The 11785-nt window shown below is 42.2% G+C and overlaps 1 protein-coding gene across 2 annotated transcripts; it reads left to right on the top strand.

The window, feature by feature from the left end:
• The first annotated feature begins 4593 nt into the window (after nt 1-4593).
• Nucleotides 4594-9774, top strand: gata1a (GATA binding protein 1a). 2 transcript variants are annotated; one of them, XM_071917451.2, is made up of 6 exons: nt 4594-4716; nt 6514-6749; nt 6866-7372; nt 7530-7675; nt 7864-7989; nt 8084-9773. In XM_071917451.2, the coding sequence occupies exons 2-6, from the start codon at nt 6536-6538 to the stop codon at nt 8369-8371; spliced, it is 1281 nt and encodes a 426-aa protein (XP_071773552.1). In that variant the 5' UTR covers nt 4594-4716; nt 6514-6535; the 3' UTR covers nt 8372-9773. The 2 variants fall into 2 exon arrangements, with proteins under 2 accessions (XP_071773552.1, XP_071773551.2); XM_071917450.2 differs by lacking the exon at nt 4594-4716 and having other exon boundaries at nt 6054-6749; nt 8084-9774.
• The last annotated feature ends 2011 nt before the right edge of the window (nt 9775-11785 follow it).

Genomic DNA, 11785 nt, shown 5'->3' with positions numbered 1-11785 from the left:
CTTCAAGTGCTGCTCGTAAACTTGTAAGTCCGAGCTCAGAAGTCGTTAATTCGACTCGTGGGCACGTTCAACTGATTTTTGTCGGGAATAACAACACAATAGACCCTATAACAAAAGAAGTCTTTTGGTGGCTGATGTTTTATTTCAGAAATCAAGCGGCACATGCTTCCATGTGTGGCAGTGCCAGAATGAAGAGGAGAAAATGCACATCAGACATGTAAATTGATAGCCTATTTTAATGAATTTATCTAAAACAAGAATAGGTGACAACTAAACGTTAAACAAAGAGTGGAAATAGAAACATACAATAGGCCCTATAGATTATTTACACAAGATGCCAACTTATTAAATATAATAATAAAATGCATCACTGTTATCATCAGTTGTTGACATGACTCCCATGCTCTCAGACTCCTCAGCATCACATCTCGGGACCTCTCTGGTATCACAGAAAATCCTGACTTTCCCAGTTACCACTTGGTTGGGTCGTTGACGTGCTTCTAGCTCGAAATTACAATATTTTGGGCAGCATTTGAAGGCAGCATATGATAACCTGATAGCAGCGTCGCCTGTTTAAGACGCACAGTGTATGACTCACAAACCGTAAACTGAATTGATTTATTGGTTAAAAGTGGAAATAGGTATGGAAAAAATAAGATAAACATTAAAAATGAAACACTCTCGTGCTGCAAAACTATATTTAGCCAAACATGTAGTTTAGGCATGGGCATCCAAAAACCCTAACCCTTCATACATACAATAGGCTACATTTTGTTCGCCAATTATGGTATATTTTGAAACATATTCTTAAGTATAGCCTAGTTGTCTGTTATTTTATCATATGTCGATCAATAATATAGGCAGGCCATATTTTCCAACTCTTTTGGCACATAGTGCGTTTCATGCAAAGGGAGTCCACAGAAAACTTAAAACTTAAAAAGGGTTCCGTGACTCCAAAAAGTTTGAGAAACACTGACCTACAAATGAACAAAAAAAATAGCATCTGATAGCCTAAACGGCTTCATAAAATAGTGATAATTTTCTTTGTTACACTCAGAATAAATTAGATCAAGACAACCGGATGATCAGATCCAAATCCCACAGAATAACACAGTACTTTGGGAAATGCCTTCATTGACCACTAGAGGGCAGCAGGCCTAAGGTGTTTCACCTTTCTTTTAGGGTTTCCTTGACACTGGGTCTGTCAGGTGGCATCATCTGTACAGCAGGAGTCAAGTCAGTTAATTCAGTGACCACTGCATTGTTCAGTTGAATGTAAGGCTACATCATTTTAAAAATACTCAAAACATGTTCAATATTTGAAATAAGTGCACAAAGAATTCATTATTCAAAGGTTCAAATACTGATATTGATTCACATTTACATTGTAGTTTTTCAGGTGACACTCCTATCCAGAGTAACTTAAAATGAGGGAGGAACTATGGATCAAATGAATTGCCCTCATTAAAATTTACATAAAAATACATTTAGAATGATACTATGCAAGTAAAATATCATGCAGCTACTATAGGTCAAAGATTATACCACATAAAATCCCATAGCCGTACTATAGGAGATAAAAAATACTCTAAAGTACGATAAGATCACAATAAACTGACTATTGAGTACCCCACTGTAAGTCCCTATAAGAATATAGGCTAATAGAATTATAGTGATTTTATATGTGAGCGATCATCAAAGCTGGAAGAACAATTCATTGACCAAAAATAATCAACAAAACAGACCAAAGTCCAATAAATCAATATTAAAGTCAAACAAATGAGAAGCCTATAGACATGTAGGTGTGTGTTGTCAGTGACTGCTATGGGTGCAGCATGTTAAGACTACTGAACACAAAACTGCAAAACAAAATGCAACGATATATCTCAGTGATCCTGGCACCCAGAGCGCCCGGCTTTGGCCACTCAGTCACCTAACTTTATTAGTCATTATACCAGCACACACTCATAACACACACCGCCTGCTACACCACATCTCGTGTGGGTCACAGTCATGTGCAAATAAAAACCACAAGTACACTAACTAGTTATGCTTTGTTGACTGAAGATGTAGCTGAAGAAAGAGGGGTAGAGAGGGAGAGAGAGGGAGAGAGAGTATACACTCCCGGGTGTATACCACTGTCTCTGCAGGCCCTGCGTGGCAGAGATAAGACCACCGCCTACACAGAAGCCTGTTTCTTGGGAATTAGAGCGCAGTCCCCTAAGTCCACTGTCCACCACCAAGTGACACTGTGCAGCGTGACGCTCCGCTGTCTGCTTGACCTGCTTCTGCTCACAGTTAACACAACAGGAGAGTGTGTGTGAAGAAGCACTGGGTGTGTAGGCTACGCATTTGTGTGTGAGTTGCACGGTGTCGTCCCTGAGCAGACACACACACACACACACACACACACACACACGACCACGGACTTGCAGCAATGTCCTGTGCGTCTGTGTGTACGTCTGTGGCGCTGTGTGACAGTCAGCGGCGGGCCTGTAATTCCTGGCCTCCTCCTCTCATCTTGATAAGGTCTTATCAGAGCAGAGCAGCTCGCTTGCACAGCGGCAGCAGCCACATCCCTGCCCAGCTGTCCTGTCCGCACAGCCAGAGAGCAGAGCGGAGCAGAGCAGAGCAGAGCAGCCGCCCGCCGGCTTCACGTCTCTGTTTGTCTGCCAGCCTTAACTCTCATTCACTCACACTGGAGTCCTGTGCTGCTGCTGTGGACACACTTTACAATCAACAGTTCAGGACAGAACTGAATTCAGTTCAGGACAGAACTGAATTCAGTTCAGTTCAGTTCAGTTCAGTAGTTTAGTTTAGTTTAGTTTAGTTTAGTTCAGTTCAGTTCAATTCAATTCAGTTCAGTTCAATTCAATTCAATTCAATTCAATTCAAGTCAGTTCAATTCAGTTCAGTTCAGGTCAGTTCAGTTCAATTTAGTTCAATTCAGGTCAGTTCAGTTCAGTTTAGTTTAGTTTAGTTCAATTCAATTCAATTCAATTCAATTCAATTCAATTCAATTCAATTCAATTCAATTCAATTCAATTCAATTCAATTTTAATTCAATTCAGTTCAATACAGTTCAATACAGTTCAGCTAAGCTAAGTTCAGTTCAACATTATTGTCCCTGACAGGAAATTCGTCTTGCTGCCAGATGCATAAAAACAACCATAAACAACATGTAAAGATAACTATAAATTAACAGCATCGTCATCCACAGAACAGCATTAAATTAATTACTGGCGGCCTCCTGGCCATGCTGTCGTAAATAAATTAATCAGTCAGTAAAGGAGTTCCTCACCTGGTTAGACTTGTCCTCCAGCAGTCTAAACCTTCTGCCAGAGGGAAGGAACCCAAATTCCCCATAAAGGGAATGAAGGGGAAACTCCAGCGTGGCTCTGTCTGTCCTGACACCCCGCCGCTCAGAGATGCAGGTAGCTGCCTCCGCCTGACACCGATCTTTGATCTTGCCAGCCACCTTAACTATATTGTGCAGTGTGTTTGTGTTGGCAGAGGACAGATTTTCATACCAAGCAACTCCAGAAAAGGCGACAACTGCCTCAATCAGGGGAGATAGGCAATGGGATCAAGTATTTATGCAGCAGTTCCCATGACTTACACTTTGATGGTTTGCATCGGGCCTTATCACTCCCTGTCTCCCTTATGGAGTTCATCATTCCAATTGAACTATTACAGGCCTCTGCTGAAAATAAAAGGCCTCACTTCTCCCGACTGTTTTTCTTTCCTGATTTCCCTGAAAACTGTAAATGAACAAAGAGAGAGGAAAGTTGGGGAGCTGCTTTGACTATCAAATGACCAGGACAGAGTCGGGCTTGTGCGGAGCCCAGCCATGGCCAGACCATATCTCTCTCCATGATTGCAGCACCTCTCCCGATTTGCATTACTGTCCTCCATTCTAAGCTTTGCCGGACCACAAAGAAATTGAGTCTTTGCATTTTATATTTGCTTTGTTCAAATGTCTGTCTAACTCTTTTCCATGTGGGCTTGGCCTTATCAGGGGCTGTATGCACAGTCATCAACAGACAAAAAGCATCCATCCTGCATGCTGACTGCACTGCCAGTAGAATCTGTATAACGTGTTTTATATTCCAATGCTACGTATATCAAACCTTAAATCTCATTAATAAAGATCTTACATAACATCTAATTAATGTGTTTATTTCTATCTAACGCCTATATCTAGTTATTATAGATAATGGTGTTGGTTTGATGCTGATATCCTTTTAATATGTGGTGCTTCCTCTCTAGAAATCATATAGGAGATATCAATGTCTTATCATTACTACACTAACACACACATAAAGGAAGAGCAGGGGAACAATGCCTTGAAGCTGAGACCTTCACCTCACGCTTGCAAAAAAAAAAAAACCTCAAATAGATGAACATTCAGACTCTTTCAGAGTATCTGTGAGTTCATCTAAGTTACACACTTTTCCATGTAGAACTGCATATGTACTATATCTGCCCTAACACAACTTCTCTGTCTGGACCAAAGAGGTGTGTCTTTCAAAATGTTGTCCCCAACCCCTCCCACGGACTTGCTCCTAGCCCTAAACTTGGTTGGTTGTTGGAGGGGTACCAGGCAGAAGTTACTCATCCAGCCCTCGGCCCATACTGAGATAGCTTTGGTGAAGCTGTGTCACCTTCCACCTGGCTGCGTACCATCTGCCCCGGGTCAAACCTCGCTGATCTCAGGTAGGTGCCCCCTCTCTCTCTCTCTGTCTCCTATTGGTGTTACCCTGCTGTACACATGACTGCACCTTCTAGTTGATCTGGTAAGGGATCAGCGGGTTATTAAGGCAAAAGTGTAAGGAGTGTAAATTTGAAACCTGCGCTGGTGAGGGGTTTATATCACCCCGGGCCATTTATTGCTAGATTGACTGTGACTTGTAGAGATATGAGTGGTGAGGACCTGCTTTAGGAGAACTGAGGTTCTGCTGCCTTTTGAACCAAATACACATTTTCATTTTCATTTAGCTTCATTTTTTTTAAATTTCCATTTTTGCTCCAAACCTTTGGTACATGTGTGTATCTATGTAACTGTAACTGTAACTATGCTATAATATTTTTATTATCATTGCCTATCTTGCTTTTAGACACATTAGAATGAATTACTCAATTACCCTTCACAATTTCGTAGTGTTATATGTATATATGTATGTGTATGTATATAAATGAATGTTCCAGTAAAAACAAAGTATCAAATAATTGTACAAAATGTCCCCCCTATTAAGCTTTCCATTAGAACTACAAACAATTAAGTCCCAAGTTAAGTAGACCATGTTCTGGCTTGAGGCTTATTTGAGAGGCAATTTAGTTTAAAATTACTGAATCTAGACAAAATGATTATTACTGACTATATTTATTTCTTATTTTTAGAGAACTTTGCCATTTGTACAGCTCCCTGTAACATGCTGTTTCTCCCTCAGCAGTGTTTTTATTATTATTATGTTTCTAGTCTAACAGATTTCTATTAATCAGATGAGATTAGGGTTATGTTCTATCAGTCGAGCTGGATATATTTAGCATTATAATAATGTTGTCTATCTGATTTTCTCAGACTTTATCAGACGCTATCAGCCTCTTCTCTTTCCTCTTCTCTTTCCTCTAAAGATATGGAGCGAGAGTAGCATTGTCTGCGCTTGTAATTCACAGAGTATTGCTTTAACACGCTCTGTGGTATCATTTTTTGTTTCAGTTTCAGTTATTTATTATTTCAGATATATATATTTTTTTGATTTATTAAAAAAAAAATAATAATAAATACAAAAAAAAGGATAAAGAAGGTGCTCTTTATGATTTAATCCGTGCTGAAAAATTGTATTACAACTTCAACTTTATCCATAGAAGATAAAGTCTTTAGATAAACACTACAAAAAAGCAGCGCTTTAACCCAGTTAAATTATCCCACAAAATTTACAGTAGAAGATTGGTGTGACAATCCAATATCATTTTCTGAGCGGTATCACAGAGGTTGTCTCTGTGACTTTTGGCTGCAAATGCAACTCGGTGTTTATTTAGTTGGAGTTCTGTGGTGTCTGTCAGAGCGTCCCAAGAGGCATTTTCTTTACTGGCACACCTATTGAAGAAAGGCCACTGCTAACCTTTTGGTCACTGGCTGCACCACTACATTTATAGGCCCATTTATTTTTAGTCGTTACTTTCAGCCACAGTCAAATGAGGATCCTAGAAAAGGAAGTTTAAAGAAGCCTGCTGTCGAGAGATCTTGTCCCTGATAACTTCAAGGTACATGGGTTGTTCTAAACTGTATAGCTTGATAACATTACTGCCTCAATCAAAGTTATAGTAAATCGCACTGCTGAGATGGCACAGTATCACTGGACACAGGTCAGCACTGCCACTGACCAATAATATAGAAAGATACTGTACAACATGACTTCATCTGACTTCAGCACTTTTTTATCAGTCTCTGATATGAGCCTGAAATCGGACTGTACATTTCTCCACATCCATGCTGTTGTCCTCCCACAGGTTGTGGTTTTCAACTGTCAGCATGGAGGATTCCTCAGAACAGTCCCACTGGGTTTCTCCAGCTCTGATCAGCTCTGATCCGCTGGGCAGCTTCTCCTCGGAGCCCGGCCTCCTGCCTCCAGGGGAAGAGGGAGAGGCCTTCTACTCCGGCCCAGACACCGACTACACCAGCCTGCCCTCCTTCTTCTCCAACCCCAGCCACAGCCGGGCCCCGTCCGCCTACAGACACAGCTCGGGTCAGCGCTACCACCCACTGTCGCCCATCCACTCCATGCACCTCATCAAGAATACCCTCCGAAAATTATTTATATCGTCTAAAATGGTGCCTCTGTTCTGTCCCTCTCTCCTATAGTCCGTCAGGTGTACAGCTCGCCGTCTCTCCTGAGCAACCTGCAGTGGCTGGACGGGCCGGGCAGCCACTCCCTGAATTCACCCTACAACCCTCCGGTCTCCACCTGGGGCAGCAGCCCTCTCACCAAGGCTCCCCTGCACTCGCACACCCCGACATCCCTCTACACCTCCAGCGCCACATCCTCCTTCACCACCTCCAGAGACGGATACCCCTCGCCCGGCAGGGAGGGCAAGGAGAGCCCCCGGCTCCAGGAGGCCCTGAAGGCCGAGCGCTTGAGTCCGCTGGGGGGGGCGGGGGGCGGGAGCAGCTTTCTGAATCTGACCCCGGCCTCCGGGGGCGTGTACGCGCCGTCGCCCCACTCCCACCCGCACATGCTGAGCCCCTACAGCTCGTACATGACCTCTCCGCAGGACTACAGCACGGCCACCCTCTACTCCAGCCCGGGGGCGTGGATAAGCCCCTCCTACTCCCCCAAACTTCGCAACAAGATGAGGCTATCCCCGCCAGGTGAAAATACACTGAGCTGTGTCATATCCTGTAAACATATTTTGTCAGGTTTATAATTTGAGTTATATAATGGGTTTCAATAACAAAATCTAAGTCTAATCTAATCTAAATATACTAATGCATAAGCTGATGAGTGACTGTTTTTTATTTTGGACAGAGGCCAGAGAGTGTGTGAACTGTGGAGCCACGGCTACCCCTCTATGGCGTCGGGATGGTACAGGCCACTACCTGTGTAACGCCTGCGGACTGTACCACAAGATGAACGGCCAAAACAGACCTCTAATCCGGCCCAAGAAAAGACTGGTGAGATGCCCCTTTGTTGGTGTGTTGAGGTTGTAATATGTGTCATGCGTACGAACTGGGGGACAGTGAAGATATTTAGCTTTGTAACCTATTCAATAATATAATAATTGGAACTATGCTTTATCGTTGGCAGAGCAACTCAGTTGATTGGGAAAAGAAATCCTGACAGTTTCCTCTTTGTGTTTCAGATCGTCAGCAAGCGGGCCGGTACACTATGTGCCAACTGTCACACAAGCACAACAACGCTGTGGAGACGCAACGCCAGCGGAGAGCCTGTGTGTAACGCCTGTGGACTCTACTTCAAGCTGCACAATGTGAGTCCTCTAGTTTATAGTTCACAACTACAGAAAAAACACAACCGCCCTGAAGTGTTCAACAGCCCTAGTTCTGATCCCTTTCTTTTCACAGGTCAACAGGCCTCTTACCATGAAGAAGGACGGCATTCAGACGCGGAACAGGAAAGTGTCCAGCAAGAACAAGAAGAGCAAGAAGAACGCCATGTTGGAGGCGTACCCCGACATGAGCCAGGTGCCCCCCCTGGATGAGACCGGCGGGCCCTTCTCCCTCGGCCACGGGTCTCTTCTGACCTACAGCCACACGCCGCACCTTATCCCCGCCCCGTCCCCCCTGCACCCCTCCGCCACCTTACCCTACACGCACCACCCCAACGCCGGCATGGTGCCCACGCTGGTGTGAAACGACAAACCGTAGCCTATTCTGCACTACAGAGTATAGGATACACCACAGGGGGACACAAACCTTGTCTAATGAGCGCTTTGTATATTTAGGAATCAATACTTGCTTGCTTGCCAGTTATTTGTGTGGATTTGCCCATATCTCTGCGTTGGATGTAATATGGACGAGGTGCATTTTTTTTTTACAGAAGTGTTGCTTTTCTGTTTCTTTTCACTGTATTTGAGGGAAAAAAAGCCAATTTTGTAGATATTATCTTCATGAAGCACTTGTTTGAAGTCAAATTGTTTGTGGCACGTGTAACACACTGATATGAGAAATGTTTCAGCTGTAAATACAAACAAAATTGTGTTTCTATTGCGATAGCAGCCTCTTAAATTGTCTTCTATTATTCAAAATGTGAAAACGTGTTTTGGTTTTGTACAATAGGATCTGTTTTGTATTCGCAAAATTGCTATTTAGTATATAGACTTTGAAACTCCACAGAGAAAAAGAATAAAATGTATGACTTATCCTCTTTGAGTCATGAAGGCTGTTGTTTTCGATGTGCAAATGAGATTTGAATTCTCAGTACATTTGAAGCTACCGTGGTGAGGGTTCCTCTGTAGTGGCATTGTCCTCTCATGCTCAGGTATAATGCTCTCTTTGTGAAGGTAGCGTTTGACTTGACAGTGTAATTGTATTGGCTTCACCGGGTATGCAAATTCTCCCGCACACGGAGGTGACTAAACATTCAACTAAAGTGCAGCACTTGTGCCTGGTTCTATATTTAGAGTGACGTTGTCAGTTGATGAACAAAAACTAGACTTCAAACGTGCACGCACACACACACACACACACACACACGCACACACAAGGCAATGTTTGTATTTGATTCCTCTGTGTAGGGACAACAAACACAATGTTATTACTCATCACTGGTTGTATGCCCATAAAGGGGATTTTTCATGCATAAAAGTTCCCACTCTGATATCATGTTTGAATGTCAGAGGCTTCACAAAACTTGTTTACTAATGATGAATGATGATGTGTTTCAGAAGGAGATCACAACACTTCACAGGCCTTTTATTCCTTCCCAATGAGGCCAAATACACAGTCAATAAGGACTACATTTATGTCAATGTTTAGATCAACCCTCGTCAGACTGTAATAGATAATGATATTGATACTAAAAACTGACTTTACAGGGAAAGCTCCTTTAAGAATATTTGTCACAATGTCTCAATTAAGCTGTTCTATATCAGAAATACTTTTGTTGTATAGATCAGACATTTAAGATCAAGGCACGCTGGGCTGTTGTGATCGTTTACATGCAGGTGATCCCACACATCTTGTCACTTCTGGTGAGCAGGTATAATTGGTTTATATTGAACATTGTTTTGCATCTTTACAGCAAACTCAAACTTCTGGCCATCTCTTTGTAACTAATAATCAATGAAATCAGACTGGACTATTTAAGAAAAGTTCCTTTACAGAATCTTGTAGCAAAAGACAGTTAGTTGATGAGGCTTAAAAGCAAAGAACTACATTAAAGGCCCTGTCATCTTGCTCCAAATGGCATTTCAGGAGCAACGGCATTTCATTTAATTGTAAAGCTACAAACAGTAGGGTACAGAAGTAGTGTGTGTCTTTTTTGTTAATGCTGAGGAGTAGGGCTGGGGTTGCAAACTTGGGACTGGGGGATGACTGATAAGTTATCACTGAGGCCACAGACCCCAAACCATCCACCTGCTGCTGGCATCGCCACTCTCACACTCCCTGTCAGTTACTGACTCAGGGGAAGGGGCGCCATGTACACTTCAGGTATTTAGCCTTTAGACACTACACTTAGTCTTATATGTGTTATGTCAAACTGATAAATATAGCATTTGTATATTTGAAGGCAAATAAATTACTGAGTAGATCAATATCTTTATAGACACAATTTTCAGCTTGGTCACATGCTATCAAGCTTCACAACCTGTTGACACACACAAATGGATTCACTAGAGCAGATAAATCACATGCACTGCAGTATGTGTTTTCATAGCCCAAGTGTATACGCTTGAGTGAAGAGTTCAAGGAGAAACAACACTTTCATTTATGCAATATTTCGTCTCAGCTTAGCGAGCACAGCCGTGTGAACATCTGGGCACGCCACCCACTCATGACATGGCACACACACTCTTACACCTCGGAGTGTATCGTGACAAACCAAGTCTTCAGCGCAAATGCTGATTACATGATCCTCTAATCAAACATACACAAAAAAAAAACAACTAGGAAAATATTCTATAATTTCTCTCTTAGTGCAACTATTTAATTAGCAGTCAGTCAGTGTTCAACCATGTGATTCCCCCAGGCCCTTGATGATGGGAATTTAATGCACTCATGCTGTGTGAAATCACAGAGTGAGACTAGGGGCTTTCTAGCAGAATTTATTTACCATATCTATCTAATGTGTACCCTAAGTCACACTAAAGCTAGAGAAATCTAGAACAAAGTCATGCATTCCATCCTGCAAAGTAAGAGCACAACCAGAAAGAGAAAGATATATATAAAAAAAACCTTGATGTAATTTTCTTAAGATTGAGTAGTGAGTCCATAATTTATTCTCTTTTCCTTGACTGGCTTTATCTGCTGCTGCCGCCAGCTATGCTCTGGGGAAATGGCAACAAATGACAGGGATAGATTAGCAACCACAGGCCTGCTCCAGCTCACTCGCAAGGCCATCCGTTGGTGGCCTTCTCTCTCCTATTCAGTTTTCTTTTCCCATTCACCCTGTTTTATTCTCAGGAGTTTTAGACTGCCCTCGGTTGTAGTATAACCTAGAATAAATGAGAAACATGCCATTTGATAATTAGTTGTTTCATCTATGACAGTTTGAGGCACTCTATCGAAGGTAGACTATACCCACCCTTTGATAAACTAACGCTTTACCCTGTAGCGTGTTTTCTATTTCAAAGAACAGCCTCCCTGAATGATGAAAGAGAAGCATTAATGACTAGAGTAGCCTTGACAGTACAGCATGTCAATATCTACAGTGGGTATGAAAATAGAACAGTATGTAGGTAGTATTGCTTGATGTATTGAAATATTCTTTAGAAACAGGCGTGTGTGGTACACAAGCACCCCCCAATGGGAAAACATAAGACTGCAGCACCAGTCAACAAGTGTTTTCCCAACTGACACGGTGCACAGGATGTAAACCCTGCCCACTGCAGTTGAGATGCATGTATATATGTATGTGCGTCCATTTCAAAATAGTTCACATTAATAAATTCATGTATGTTGTTTATGTACATTTATAAACCTCTGAATGATTTATACTGATCTTAAATGTCATTTCCAACAGTGCATCACACAAAATGGAGATTCAATATACACCCTCTGTGTATTGTACTTCTTCACAAACTACATAAACAAAGCAAAACAAAG

Source organism: Centroberyx gerrardi, chromosome 5 (genome assembly GCF_048128805.1).
Source record: "Centroberyx gerrardi isolate f3 chromosome 5, fCenGer3.hap1.cur.20231027, whole genome shotgun sequence".
Taxonomy (NCBI): domain Eukaryota; kingdom Metazoa; phylum Chordata; class Actinopteri; order Beryciformes; family Berycidae; genus Centroberyx; species Centroberyx gerrardi.
This window is presented reverse-complemented; position numbering and strand designations above follow the sequence as displayed.